This window comes from Pseudoliparis swirei, chromosome 19, assembly GCF_029220125.1.
Source record: "Pseudoliparis swirei isolate HS2019 ecotype Mariana Trench chromosome 19, NWPU_hadal_v1, whole genome shotgun sequence".
In the NCBI taxonomy this organism is placed as follows: domain Eukaryota; kingdom Metazoa; phylum Chordata; class Actinopteri; order Perciformes; family Liparidae; genus Pseudoliparis; species Pseudoliparis swirei.
In genome coordinates this window covers 4,524,543-4,541,049 of record NC_079406.1, presented here as the reverse complement: position 1 = coordinate 4,541,049, position 16,507 = coordinate 4,524,543, and the positions used below count along the sequence as shown (strand labels likewise).

General features: G+C 45.6%; 1 protein-coding gene across 1 annotated transcript in view; it reads right to left on the bottom strand.

The window, feature by feature from the left end:
• Positions 1-16,507, bottom strand: part of gpc3 (glypican 3) — a 106,755-nt gene that overhangs the window by 24,753 nt on the left and 65,495 nt on the right. The window contains exons 4-6 of the mRNA XM_056439933.1: positions 11,291-11,433; positions 10,847-10,972; positions 5,453-5,564 (exon numbers count right to left, since the gene is read on the bottom strand). Coding sequence (XP_056295908.1) covers positions 5,453-5,564; positions 10,847-10,972; positions 11,291-11,433 — 381 coding nt within the window. The remainder of the gene's footprint in view (positions 1-5,452; positions 5,565-10,846; positions 10,973-11,290; positions 11,434-16,507) is intronic.

Here is a 16,507-nt window from a genome sequence, read left to right as displayed (position 1 = left end):
GCAAACTCATCTAACAAATGAGTGGGAAACGCTCTGTAATCAAAGAGCAATCACGTAATTGCTCTACTTTGCCACCAGCTCCGCCATCTCCTGTGAGATTAGAGTCGTTCGCAGGAGAAACCCGATACTCTGGGAAGTTAAACAGATGTTTAAAACAAAAAAAAACCTCATCTCCTCCCGACGAGAACACACCACCACGTTCTAATTTGAGAGCCGCTGCCTCCTCACTTGGCCAGTTTTTATATAAAGTGTGTTAATGTTCTCGAGCACTCTTTGGCGTCGCAGAATATCTCCCGCTTGACGTCACAGTTAGCTGGAAAAGTGCACTCTTTATCAGCTTTAACACGCTGCATACACAGGGCGCAACACTCAGACAGGAATCTGTTACACAGCAGGGCCCAGAGAAGTCTCCGGCTCCTCGACGGTCCTGCACTCAAAGAAATGACTCATTGGATGAACTCAATTAAATTGTTGGCAGGTTTTCCATCCAATAATTATATGCAACTCCAACTCAAATTTAGCACATCAGTGCAATAAAATGTAATTTAGTTAGTCCAACTCATTTGTTTCAAATACATCTAAAATAAAATAACGATATTCATTAAATTAAATTAATTTGTGTTTGTCCAACTCAAAATATAAACTAACTAACTAAAAAAATATGCAAACTCCACGCAGAAGGAACACCCGACTGGGAATTGAACCCACGGGCCTCTGGCTGTGAGGTGACAGTGCTAGCCACTACACCACCGTAAGTGTCTTCACCTCATGCAAACAACTGATTTTCAGCTGGCGCATGCGCAAAGGGTAGTCCTCAATGAAACACATTTATTTTGAGTTGATATGCACACCATCTAACCTAAATAAATCTAATAAATGAAAGTATTCATACATTTTGTGTTACACCCATTAAATATGAATATCTATTTTTATAATTGATTTATTTAAATGTATCAAACAATATTTAAATGTGTCACCTCTAAGAAGGGCTTGAATCGTTTTTTTGAGTGTGCGCTGTTTAAATTGTTCCAAGTGGAGAAGCAATAACCGAGGCAGAAAGGCATTTCTCCTCCATCCATTTATAGTGCACAGTTCACTTTAAACTTGGCTTGTGGCTCAGTCATGACATCAGCCGCTTTAGGCGTGAGAAAACGCTGTTTTATAAGCGCGAGGCGACTCAGAGTTTTTTTCTTGTTTTTTTTCTTCTTCTTTCTTTTTGGTGTTTAGTTTAGCCTTCGCAGAGGCACAAAAGGCGAGAGGTCTCCCTGCCAGACTGTCTCTGTTTCTGCAGATTCTCTGATCAACACTGACAACGTGAGAAATGACACATTTCCTGCCGCGTAGCTGCATTTCACGGGGCAATCGTCACGGAGCACTTAGGAGTGGAGGAATGAAACATCGGGGGGATTAAAGTTGGAAGGAAGTGGATTCTTTGGAGGGGTCCCATGTTCCCCCCTCGCTGTTGGGAGAGAGTAGCCCCTATATATATATATTTTTTTACGACATGGTCTCGCACACTACGGGGCTGCAAGGGACTGATTCTTGGTTGGAAAGTGGGTCAGAACTATTTACTGTGCTCCCTGCTTGAATAATAATGATCATTCAAATGGAAAACGTGTGCTGGATAAAAGAGCTGAGCAGGACTTTTATTGACCTGAATGCGGGGCCAATGAATGTGCACATCCTTCAAGTCGGCAGAAGACATTGCGAGACTGGAATTCTGCTGTTTTCAATCAGCATGGCACTCCCCTGGTGGACCGGGAACATCACACATTACTTTCTCATTGTATGCCGCGTATGAACCGACCAGACCAAAAGCTATGATCTGTGGTCTGTGGCCTCCTCTCCTATCAGATGGTTAATTAGTCCGTTTGCTTTCAGCCCTGCGACATCCAGAGCTGGAGGTCCTTTCAACTGGCGGGGAGGCGGAGACCTTATAAAACTGCTTTTTAACGAAACAACATCACTTTCTCCAGTGTTCTTCAGAGGTTGTTTACAAGACGCTGGCTCCTTGCAGCTGAGACGGGGAAATACTGCGTATAGTAGAGTCAATAAACATTAAGCAGGGTTATAAAGCAGGTTTAAGGGTTTGCCTCTGACATCTGCCTTCTCCACTGGCAGTTTTTTGTCACGCATTAACATATCCTACCTTTCATACGTACTGGTATTAAAGATACCGCAACAATCTGGACAGTTTCATGGTTCCCTGAGGACGGATCATACAGACTTGTTTCTCCCCCATCACCTTTACATCTTGTGTCATCAGGTCAACGTTTGCTTTTGATTAAGTAAAGTGTCTTAAGATCTACGAGATAGGCCTATAATTGCACATGTTGTAAATAATTCATCGTTTCCAGAGGAATGTATCCGAATAACTTTTCAACCTTCGACTAGCTCTTCACGTCTCTTGGATTTATTGTCATGAAATGCTGCACAGGGATCCGAGGTAATAACGATGACGATCCATTCACTTTTCAGCAGGCGTCACCATCAGGTCAAAAGTTAAATAGGTCCAACATCCTTTGGTTCAAGACCATCAAGCTTCAATACTTTGTGTTGAGTGCCAACGAGCAAATGTTTGCACGCTAACACGCCAAACTGATATGGCGACCATGGTAAACATTATAATAGCCTAATATTAGCATCTTAACACCTCCAGACCCACATCAACACAGTCTTTCTTTAGGTGTGGGGGCTGGGGGTGTTAATGCTAGATAACAAGTTCACACGACATGAAGAGAAGAACCTGAGGAACCATTTGAGATGCAGCTCAGCAGTGTGCTAGCTCTTTCCAGTGCTAACATGGCGTTGTTTTGAGTGTAAAGGGGCTTAGAACATTATAATTAAAGTATATCTCTGAACTCTATTATCTCTCTTAAGGTTGCTGTGTTTCATATGGTTAAGTATTGTCCCTTGAGCTTTAATTGTTAGCCTGATTTAGCCTCTCAAAGGCAGTAATGCAGCTAGCATTCTGATGTTAGCATTTAGCTCAACTCTCACTGCTTAGCGAGCCTAACTAGATCCTCACTGACCTGCTAGAAGGGCTGTTGACCCGCAGTCTTGTTCTTCATTTAGCAGTGAACAATCAATGTGTTTCTACAGTCTTAGCTCATGTAACAAATGGATATAAACATAGGAAATAGGAATATAAGAATAGGAACAGCTAATAATGTAAATTGAAACCTCAAAAGTTACCGTGGTGAGTGAGCTCTCTCAAGAACAAGACCACACTATAATGTTAAAAACTTCACAAGGGGAGTTTTTTATTATTGCAGGACTATTGTATTATATTGCATCATCTTTTGAGGCGTTCCTCTTATTTAGTCTACCTCGGTCGAGTGATGATTTGTCGTAATGGAAATATCTGTGTAATCTGATTTCTCAGAGTCATAAACAGTTTTACTGCACGTGAAATATGCAATCAAAAGCAGTCGGCCTTTCTTCAGATGTTAATCCAGCCCATTGATGTCGGGATCTGAAGGGGAAGTTGGAAAATGTGCTCGACTCCGCTGTACGGTCATCAGATATGGGGTTAAAAGCTCCCATGTGCATGTCCAATCTGCATAAATAGCAGGCGTTTATGTAAACGGATTCAAACCCCCGTAAATGTCCACATGTCCACCGCGTCGTCGGAGTAACCGGCCAATGGGGAACGAGCGTTCGGTTACCGAGAGCGTCCGACCTCAAACACACACACACACACACAGGCAGGAAGAGCTTGACGGCGTCCGTGTTTTCTTATGGATCGTCTGAAGGTCCGTGACACAATGAGCTCCGTCGTTTCCCCCGAGCTGCATGTTCTTGCAGAACCCATCAAAAGCTCATCAGGAACCGGATCCACTGTAAACGTTCTGCTCTGCTTGCCATCACATCGCCGCAAATGTTTGTCCCTGGCAGCGGCAGGAAGTTTTCAAAGGCTTATTATATTAGGACGTGTGCACGTCCTGTGTTTTTAGGATTATAGGACGATTCCAGTTTTATTACAAATACACACAACTGCATTGGATTATGTTTGTGTAGTTTTGGCAACTATTTCTATGGGAATCACAAATATCATACTCACCAAGTTAACTGCTGAAGGATGGGAATAATGTTGCAACGCTGCTAAAAAAAGTTAGACAAGGACGAGGGACGACCAAACTGATTAAAAAAAGAATAAAATAAAATACATATAGAAGAGGTGAGCCGTTACAGTGATTCCCTAAACTGTACGACATACACATCCAACAAACCATTCCGGTATAACTTCCACACAAACGTCCTGAGCAAAGTAGTGATTGCAATGCAGTCGTCCTGTGCTTTGATTATTACCAACATTTAATGCTCATTTATTTGGTTTTACCTCTAAATAAAGTGGTTTGAATAATCTGGCTCGTTCACAACGTGTCTGATCACATGACCGTTTTTTTTCTCAAATAAAGAGTAGCTGAAGTGGCTTTTCAAAGTAACGATATCAAATTGAATTAGTACATAGTAAGAGTCGTAACATGGCCAAAACTCCAATGATATGACTATTTATAAACAGGAATGTTTTTAAAACTAAGGTCTAGGATGAATCCCTTTGGGGGGTGTTCTGAAGAGGGTAGAGGGCAAGTAAACACCGAAAGGTCCCGTTCAAGTGTCGCTCCTCTCACTTACGGGGCTAAAGTGCCCGTGAGGTAATACAGCAAAAGTAATTGGGCAAATTACAGCGTCTCAACCCGCAACCCTCTGTAGTTGTCTTGCGGGTCTCTGGTTGTCAGAGGAAGGTCCACCGTCGCTGCTCGGTTCCCCCGGGTTGTTTAAACAGGGGAGAAGGATTGTAATCCGGTGTGACAGGCCCGGAGCACTCAGACGCTCGATCACATACAAACGGAATCACACGCAAACACACTTTGCAGCTGGAAGACGGTGTGTGTGTGTGTGTGTGTGTGAGTGTGTGTGTTGGTGAGATGTCGGGGTGGGTGGCACAGCAACCTCCCCGACGTGTCGACAGCTATGAGCGCGACCACGACGACCCGGGGCTGACGCGGAGACTCTACGTACAAGCATCTCTGCGCTACCAAAAGGTGGGGTTTCCATGGCGACGATGTCACACACACACACAACGAAAAGGGGCCTTGACATCAGCTGGGGGCTGGCTGTGGATGGAGGGCATCGTTTCTTTCGGCCTCCATAACCCTCGTCTGCCTTTTGGTGGATTTGAATCTCAAAGGAAGTTGTTTTGGGGATTTCTTTTGCAGTGCAGATGAGACACAAAATAATATACTGTATATATATATATAAATATATATATATATATAGATTCATTTAGTGAATAGATATTCTTGTCAAAAGCATTCCTGTGCTCATGGTGTTGACACGAGAAACATTCACAACTTACCGTAAAAAAGAGGTAGACGGTGGTACACGTACAAACACACAAACACTGGACACACACACACACACACACACACACACACACAGCGCTGACCTGGTTGATGTGTTTGAGTTTGTCTATGATCTGGCTGATGATCGGCTCGGGGGGCTTGTTGCTTCTGGACTCGGAGCCGGGGTGCGATCTCTTCAGGCCCGGCCCGGGAAACCTGACAGGCCGGGGAGACAAAAGGGGATCAGTTGGTTTTTTTCTTCTACAAGATTATTTTTGTCCCCGCTTTTTTTCTTCCTTTATTGGATCGTACCGATACAGACAGACAGAGGGGACACCATGCAGCAAAATGGTGTTATCTTTAGAAGAGTTTCACATGAGAGGAGGACGTCATGAACTGGACCTTTCCTTTCACTCCAAACAAGGCGCTTGTCACCCCCTAGTGCCCAAAAGAGGAATTACAGCTCATCTGTTTTTGTAACTTTCAGGCGGCTGGAAAGTCAATTAGTAACTCAACCCTTATCCAGAAGGAGTAACTCTTCCCTTGAAGACACTACGTCTATAAAGTTAAACAGCGGGTGATATTTTGAATGTCTCAAGATAGATTTTTTTATATCTGTCATAAAAACCTTAAAAAGACTGGAGACGCAAAACGTTTCAGCATCAGAGGTTTTAAAAAGTCGGTGATGTCATTCTCTCAGGAGTTTAACCACTATAATAAAGTCTGGCTGATGATTCACGTCACACACACACATTAAACGGGTCAATAAGTGGCTTTTCGTCCTATCTGCTCTTGTGTGTGTGCGCAGCAGCCTCCGGGCAGGTGCTCACACGTCTCGCCGTGTAACTGAGGAAACGCGGCTCTGTTGACACCTGTGTATGTTCTCAGGGGGAGGAGCTTCGAGAGTCTGAAAGGACTCCTGCAGGTGTTTCTCTGCTCCTGGCAGCGGCGGGCGTTAACCCCTTCACACCACCACCTCCTCCTCAGCTCGTCCACTACCTGAGACGAGCGCGTTCAGGTGAGCCGCCGGAGTCAGGACGGACGGCATGTCTTCCCACAGCGATGACCTCACCGCCGCGGGAGGCGGTGAGGTCATCGCTGCATTGAGGCAAATGTTGGAAAAGATGGAGGAACAAATGGGCCACCAGTCAGAGGGGGTGGGGGGGGGGTTCAGAGTATCAGAGTAAAAGAGAGGAAAGGGGAGAAGAACATGTGTGTTTGTGAGTGTGTGTGTGTGTGCGTTGAAAGCATGAGTTCATACTCTGCTCTCATCTCTTTGACATTGCCCTGAGCACTTACACACCTCTACACACACACACACAGCTACACACACACACCTACACACCTACGCACAGCTACACACACACATACATACACACACCTACACCTACACATCTACACACACACACACACCTCCACACACACAGACACACACCTACAAACACATACCTACACACACACATACATACAAACACACACACATACACCTACGCACAGCTACACACACACATACATACACACACACCTACATACACACACCTACACATCTACACACACACACACCTCCACACACACACCTACACACCTTCGCACAGCTACACACACACACATACATACATACACATTGAATGTATTTTAACTCTAAATCTGTCCTTCTGTACACATTACATCTATTGTTCTGTCCATCCTAGGAGAGGGATCCTCCTCTGTTGCTCTCCTCCAGGTTTCTTCCCTTTTTTTCCCCCTGAAGGGTTATTTGGGAGTTTTTCCTGGTCCGATGTGAGGTTTTGGGGCAGGGATGTCTATGTGTACAGATTGTAAAGCACTCCGAGACAAATTTGTAATTTGTGAAATTGGGCTATACAAATAAACTGAATTGAATTGAATACCTACACACACACACCTACACATCTACACACACACACACCTCCACACACACAGACACACACCTACAAACACATACCTACACACACACATACATACAAACACACACATACAGCTACACACACACATACATACACACACCTACATACACACACCTACACATCTACACCTACACACACACACACCTCCACACACACAAACACATACCTACACACACACATACAAACACACACACCTACACACCTACGCACAGCTACACACACACATACATACACACACCTACACACACACCTACACGTCTACACACACACACCTCCACACACACAGACACACACCTACAAACACATACCTACACACACACATACATACAAACACACACATACACCTACACACACAGACACACTTACAAACACATACCTACACAAAGCTACACACAGCTACACACACACATTCATACATACATACATACACACACATATACCAACACACCTACACATCTACACCTACACATCTACACCTACACACACACACCGACACATCTACACACACACACACCTCCACACACACACCTACAAACACATACCTACACACAGCTACACACAGCTACACACACATACATACATACACACACATACACCAACACACCTACACACACCTACACATCTACACACACACACACACAACCCTACACACACACACATATATACACACGCCTCCACTCATCAGTCTTTCTCCCCTCAGCCAGACTTTTCATTTAACTCAAATGACATTTCCCCAGTTATTTATTATTCTTATTAGCCATGATCTCACCCCCGCTAATTATCACATTAATAATGGAGGAAGATGTGTGATCCATTCAGGAGAGAGAGAGAGAGAGAGAGAGGAAATATGGGTCGAGGAAGGAGGATTAGGGGGGGGGGGGGGATCCGGGGCAGGCGAGTGTTTCACATGATGGTCCAAAACATCTTTTCACCGAGACATAATTCAGCATCAAGTTAAAGTCATTATCTCACCGATAGTCTCGCTCCTCACCTCTCAGTTTGTTATCTCGTCGTTATAGTTACTGCCGAGCTGATCACATCAGTTATCTCCACTGATATCCTAATCTAATCTAATCTCACACCAATCACCACGCCGTTAGGTCCAGTCTCACACTTCAGAGTGAACAACGGCGGGGGAGAAGACACACATCACGGGCGTCTGGCGCTCTTCACGCCGCCCGCTCGCACCTCCAGTCAGCCGGCGACAGGCGGAGGGTCAGGGTGTGTGGGCGGTGCTCACGGCGCGGTCGTTACCGTTAACACGACCGCGCTCCTGCAGGCTGAACGTCAACCGGAGTCACACTGAGAGGACATGATGGAAACATCGCTGTAAGGGACTGTAGGATCATTATTGAGGGGGAGTTGGTGGAGGGGGGGGGGGACATTATCTCTTTCATTTGTAATAAAAACAAAACAGCAAAAAGCTCACCACGGGGGCATTCATGCTTTCCTTTAAACAACAGCAACACCCTCCAATGATGTGCACATTATATAACGCAGTTAAACTGGTCGAGCTCGTTTAATAGTTGTAATTAAATTCAAATTTGGTGTGATTTCTAGTCTGTGGACTCATTACTGGCTCTCAGTGCGTCGTCCGGTCCGTCAGGGGCGGTTGTAGGATTCCAAGAATAGGGGGGCTAAATAATTTGTTGGGGGGGGCCCAGATATCCATTGTTAGAGACAGTTCATATCTTGGTTGAATCAGAAAGTGATTTTTTTTGCTCTGTAGTTTTCTTCCATTCAGTATCTGATGAACACAGGAGACAGAATGTCAGGGTCATCGTGATATTTCATGCTCATTTGGACTCTATCACTGAGATAAAGATGAACTAGTTCAGTGACAAATATACAATTCAATGGGGAAATTAATAATATATATTAATGCAAAGAATAGAGAGATTTACATTGTTATTTCTTATCTTTAGAATTTGCTTATTCACACTCTCGGTCAGATAACAAGATGACGTCTCATCTGTTGTCATCTGCGCGGTTTTACATTTTCATTACATCCAAAAGAGGAATGGACATTCGATGTTTCTGAGACGTTATCCCAGTAATCAGCGTGACGCTGTGTGAGTGAAAAGTGCTCCTCTGATCTCGGCTCCGGGCAGCACGGCAAACAAAAAGCAACGCATTTAGGATATCGCTCCTCGAGTATACCCGACCCATCGGAGCGCTTATCCCCCCCCCCTCCACCGTCTAAATATACCTCGCTCGAGACAATACGAGAACGAATGGCGACGTTTGGCTCCGTGAACGATGTCTGGGGGAGGAGGATGGAAGACGATACCGGAGTGAACGTGGACCTCAGAGTGAACGTGCAGGCCTATATTTGCCCTCGCAGATCACACAGTAATCTCTCCATCATTTTTCATCTCCTCTTCCCGCCTCCCTAGCACTGTTTGGTCCAGCATGCATTCATCCCCTCCGGACAGCTTTGCCCCCCCCCCCCTGCTAACCCAATGTCTCTTCTCAGATTCAAGACTCCTTTTGCCATTTTTGTAACAAGACTCTCTTTTTTCAGCAGTTTGAGAAAAACCTCGATTATATTCTCTTTTTGGGAAAAACGCAGATTATATTCTCTCTTTGGGAAAAAACTGATTATATTCTCTCTTTAGGAAAAACGTAGATTATATTCTCTCTTTGGGAAAAAAACTGATTATATTCTCTCTTTAGGAAAAAACGCAGATTATATTCTCTCTCTGGGAAAAACTCATATTATATTCTCTCTTTGGGAAACACTCTGAATATATTCTCTCTTTTGGAAAAACTCAGAATATATTCTCTCTTTGGGGAAAAAAACGGATTATATTCTCTCTTTGGGAAAAACGCAGATCATATTCTCTCTCTGGGAAAAACTCAGATTATATTCTCTATTTCGTAAAAACTCAGATTATATTCTCTCTTTAGGTAAACCTCAGATTATATTCTCTTTTTGGGAAAAAATCAGATTATATTCTCTCTTTGGGAAAACCTCAGAATATATTCTCGGCCGCTGCCTTTGGGGGAAAAGAGGTGAATCATTAACCTGCATTGATTGAATTCCACACGTAATTTAAAAAGCAAATAAAAAAGATGAACTCGAAAAAGGATGAAATTCGACGCGGGCGAAGAAGAGAGGTGAAGTTATGATGTGCGGAGCCAAAAGGACGCGGGGGTGAAGTGATGATGTCGTGCCAACCAAATGAGGTTCTGCAGAGACGTCGGATGAGATGAGAGAGAGAGCGATCGAACACACACACGCAATTAACTAAGCGAGAGTAAGGTGACGGCGCCCGACATTAATAACAACCCATCGAGCCAAAGTCAAGATATACACTCGCGCTCCGTGGGGGAGAGAGAGAGAGAGGGGGGGGGGGGCTCATCTTCTCTGGGCAAACTTACCCTTCAGCTCACCTCCACTCTCCTGGATGTGCTGCTGGATTATCGAGAATTTAAGGAATTCAGAGCAGACTATTTGTGTAACGGGGTCATCTAGAAAGGCAATAAAGGTTCCTTTCCGTCTATATATGGGCTCTCATTGTGTGTGTGTGTGTGTGTGTGTGTGTGCGTGTGTGTGTTATACTGATGTACCTGTCTGTCATCTCCTGTCCGTTCCAGCAGAGGGAGTGGTTCTCCGGAGCGGGCTCGCGGCTGCACAGCGCCTCCCCGAGACCGCTGTAGAAGGAGCTGAAGCCCTTCAAGTTGGATATGAACTCCCTGAGGTCAAAAGAAAAGAGAGAGAGAGAGAGAGAGAGAGGGGGAGGAGAACAGAGGTGTAATAAGAGAGGGGATCTCGAGAGTAAATCCCTATAGAGGCCAGATTGAGCATCGCCTCTCGTCCTAATTGACATTAATCTGACTGCTGAGGCCAGAAGCCTCGCTGGGCATTAGAAGCAAACAGCGAGAAGCCTGTGGGCGGGGCGGCGGGGACGCCGTGTGGGTCATCAGCTCCATCGGCTCCATCAGCTCCATCGGCTCCATCGGCTCCATCGGCTCCATCGGCTCCATCGGCTCGGAAAGCAGATTTCTCCTCACCTGCGGAGGCCGAGCAGAGTCTCGTCGGAGTCCGGGGCATCGCGGGCCGCGGGAGGAGGCGGCGGAGGATGAGGAGGTGACGGAGGGGAGGAGCCCGCCGAGCGGGAGGCGCGCTGAGGAGTGTTTCCACACATCCCGCTCACCTGCAGAGGAGAGAGAGAGAGAGAGAGATGAAGAGAGACATCGAACAAACAAGTCATTGTACCTTCTTCTTCTTCTTCTTCTTCTTCTTCTCGCCATTGTTTACCCACACGGGGACAACGCAACAACAATAAATAAGAAGTCACCCCCCCCCCTCTGTCTCTTAGAGATAATAACGGACCCGGCACATTCTTTTCAGGTGCAATAAAAATGCAAATGTCTGTTAATGTTTAGCTCGTGTTTAATGATTTGTCGGCGGTTTAATTTCCCCGGAGGATTCCGGTGAGGCTTCATCCCGCCGCGTCACGGTTACGGCGAATTGAGCCCAAAGTGAAAAAGGCTGAATACTGATGTGACCTGATAGAGCACTGGACATCTTTATCTGGCCACCGAGGCCACACACACACACACACACACACACACCCACACACACACACACACGCACACACATACACTTGTTTATTGCATCAATGCTGACACACTCAAAACGGAACAGCTGTAAGATATAATCGTCAGGGTTAATCAATCTTGTTATCCAAGGAGGCACTCATAGTCACAGCACACACACACACACACACACACACAGAGAGTCCTGATTTAATACCCAGCATCCCTGACTAGCCATCTCCACTAATAGTCCCCTGCCGTGTAAATCTCACACACACACACACACACACACACACACACACACACACACACACACACACACACACACACACACACACACACACACACACACACACACACACACACACACACACACACACACACACACACACACACACACACACACACACACACACACACACGGTCTCCGTCACCTCATTCCCGTCCTCTCATGTAATGCTGCCGCTCTGCCCGGAGCGAGCCGGAGCCCCCACAGGCCATGATTTATGTGATTGGAGTCCTCCTCCTCCTCCTCCTCCTCCTCCTCCTCCTCCTCCTCCTCCTTTTGTGCGTTCTCAGGTAGCCGCGGGGGAGTTGTGGCACAAGGGAGGTACGAATTCAGACCCAACCTCCCCTCCCCCTGATTGTTTCCGGATTCTTCTAGGAAGGGGCTCATTAGCGGGGCGTTCGTATCACCCGGGGCCGGACGAAGGCGAACGGGAGAGCGTGCAGGAAGAGCCCGAAGCCTCGGGAACATCTGCACACTTTGATCTGCACTGAGCGGAGAGGTGCTGACGGCCAGTAATACAACACACACACACACACACACACACACACACGCGTCACAGTTGCACACCTGCAGCTCAGGTTGCATGTGGCTTGTGCAAACATGGCGTAAAGATAAACTCTCAACCAATCAATGGCGCTGCCTGTGGATCCGGCGTGCGAGGCGTCCACATTAGTCGCGACCCCCCCCCCGGAGTCAGAAGAGAGACGATGCTATCGGCGTTATGAAAAGGTGCACAGCTGTAACGGATCGGAGAGGGTTTTTTTGGTGAGTAATGTTTGTGTTCCAGGGGAGTTCAGGCAAAGGGCGGGGGGGGGCAGACTGCTGAGTCAGCATTCAGCACTCCTCCTCCTCCTCCTCCTCCTCCCTGCATTGTTGTCAGCAGCAGAGGAACGGGCTTCTGGTGAATCGGACACATTATATTCACCTTATTCCGGCTGAAATAAGGTGAATATAATATTTATATATATATATATATATATATAAAATCAAGTTGTTGGTATATATATATATATATATATATATCAAAACCTTGATTATATATATATACCAAAACCTTGATTTTTTATATATATTTATATATATATATATAACACTAAATTGAGGGTAAGACAAGAGCGCTGCAGGGATTTTATCACGGACATTTCCTCAAGACTAGTTCAACTCCAGAGTCAGATCCAGACACCTGATCATCAGTGACATCATCTCCACGTTACATGGGTGCACAAACACCACACTATGTAGATTTATAGCCTTAGGCTTATCTGCATTAATGTATTTACTTTATTAGTCTTCCCCCATGTTGAAATTCTACATCAATGTTTTATCATATTACATTGTCTTTGTTCCCTAAATATTCATTTGGTTGAATGAATACAGGCACACGTGTCTCTTTTTATCCCCTAGATTAGTTTGTATAAACATAGTTTTCTGAACATGCCTCTTCACGTCCATGTACGGGCATAAAGCGTGCGAACGCGGATCAAAGCGTGTTCAAACGGAGCTTCAGGTGAAGCTCCGTGGCTTTCGGTCTAATCTTTAAATCTCACTAATCAGTTCAGCTCAGAACGCCTATTTATAAATCCACCACTTCACGAACGCCGACGTGACGATAATGAGATCAACAAAAATCCATCAAATATCTTTTAAATTAAAAGAAAAAGTGTAAATATCTTAAATCTCCTGCACGGTGGAACACAGAATTCCCTGACGCCGAGTCACTGAAATAGACGGGAGAGTCTCGTTTCACACGAGACGTCGGTTGTTTGTGCGTCGACGCTTGTGAGGAAAAATGATTTCACGCTCATCGCTCAGAATTCTGCCGATCCTGAAGGATTCAGAGCCGTGAGGAGTTCTGAGAGCCCCGTGTGTTTCTGATTTGATGGACGCGGTTCTGATGCTCGGGAAGCGTTCTGATCGGCGGGTCTGAAGTGGACTCGTCACATTCCCTTCAAAGTGGGATGGGAAAGTAAAACATGTGAAAGGAACATGATACATCCCATAATAAGGTGCAATGAGGGACATATTGTCTGCATTGGGAGGAGAATTAAGATGAATAATTGGTTCAAGAGATAATTAAATTCAGTTTATTTTATATAGCCCAATATCACAAATTACAAATGTGCATCTTTAGAGCTTTACATTCTGTACACATACGACATTCCTGACCTTTGACCTCACATCGGATCGTAAGGTGAAGCTGGTTCCATAAAAGAGGAGCTTGATACCTGAAGGCTCTGGCTTCCATCCTCCTTTTTAAGACTCTAGTAACCACGAGTAGCGTGGGCGTACTCTGGAAGCTCTAGTCTGGTGAGCGATAATTTTCTACAGGGTGAGCTCTCTAGTGGGGCGATATGGTACTACAAGCTCTCTAGTGGGGCGATATGGTACTACAAGCTCTCTAGTGGGGCGATATGGTACTACAAGCTCTCTAGTGGGGCGATATGGTACTACAAGCTCTCTAGTGGGGCGATATGGTACTACAAGCTCTCTAGTGGAGCGATATGGTACTACAAGCTCTCTAGTGGGGTGATATGGTACTACAAGCTCTCTAGTGGGGCAATATGGTATTACAAGCTCTCTAGTGGAGCCATATGGTACTACAAGCTCTCTAGTGGGGCGATATGGTACTACAAGCTCTCTAGTGGGGCGATATGGTACTACAAGCTCTCTAGTGGAGCGATATGGTACTACAAGCTCTCTAGTGGGGCGATATAGTACTACAAGCTCTCTAGTGGGGCGATATGGTACTACAAGCTCTCTAGTGGGGTAATATGGTACTACAAGCTCTCTAGTGGGGCGATATGGTACTACAAGCTCTCTAGTGGGGCGATATGGTACTACAAGCTCTCTAGTGGAGCGATATGGTACTACAAGCTCTCTAGTGGGGCGATATGGTACTACAAGATTCAAGATTCAAGATTCAAGATGTTTTATTTGTCACATACACACACAGGGCGTGCAGCGAAATGAAAGTGGCAATGCTCAGCAGGAATGCGCAAGGGCAACAAGTACACACCATTTACAAATAAAAAACAACACAATATTTACAGTAAGTTTCAAGTTTCAAGTTTCAAGTTTTTATTGTCACATCCCCTTTTATACAAGTATAATCGGTTCGTGAAATTCTTATGTGCAAAACACCCGACAGCAGTAGCAGACTAAAAAAAGAATAAGAATGAGAATAAACTATACAATATCCACACACAAAAAAGAAGAAAGTATTAACAATATATATATAAAACAGTGTAATAGAATATACATCATGACAATATATATATATAAAACAATGTAATAAAATATACACTTTTTGAGACTATATATATATATATGTATATACATACAATATATATATACAATATATATATATATAAACAATGTAATAAAATATACACCATGGCCATAGATATTCACAGAATATGTTCTGGTGTGTAGTGTTAATGAGGGTCTCAGTCCTTGTTCAGCAGCCTGATGGCCTGACTGAAGAAGCTGTCCCTCAGTCTGTTTGTCGGCACTTGATACTGCGGTATCGCCTGCCTGACGGTAGAAGGGTGAACAGTTTGTGGCGGGGTGGTTATTGCCTTTCAGCATCCGTTTGGCCCTGGCCACGCACCGCTTGGTGTATATGTCCAGGATGGAGGAAGCTCACCTCCAACGATGTACTGTGCCGACCGCACCACCCTCTGTAGTGTTCTACGCTCCAGGGCGGTGCAGTTCCCGTACCAGGCGGTGATGCAACCTGTCAGAACACTCTCGATGGTACTGGTGAAGAATGTTCTGAGGATGCGGGGGCCATGTTGAATTTCCTCAGTCGCCTAAGGAAATACAGGCGTTGTTGGGCCCTTTTCACCACGTGAGTGGTGTGCGTGGTCCATGTGAGGTCCTCGGAGATGTGCACGCCGAGGAACTTGAAGCTGCTGACCCTCTACTGCAACTCCGTCTATGGAGATGGGGTGTGCTCTCCTCTCCGCTTCCTGTAGTCCACGATCAGCTCCTTGGTCTTCTTGGCGTTGAGGACGAGGCTGTTCTCCTGGCCCCACTGTACCAGTGATCCAACCTCCTCCCTGTAGGCTGTCTCGTCGTCGTCGGTGATCAGCCCCAACACTGTTGTGTCGTCAGCAAACTTGATGATGACGTTGGAGCTGTGCATGGCCGTGCAGTCGTGGGTGTACAGGGAGTAGAGGAGAGGGCTCAACACGCATCCCTGAGGGGCTCCCGTGTTGAGGGTCAGCGGCTCTGAGGTGGTACCGCCCATCCTCACCACCTGGCGGCGGCCCGACAGGAAGTCCAGTATCCAGCTGCACATGGTAGAGTGCAGGCCTAGACCTCTGAGCTTGGTGTCGAGCTTGGCGGGAACAATAGTGTTGAGCTGAGCTGTAGTCCACAACCAGCATTCGCACACA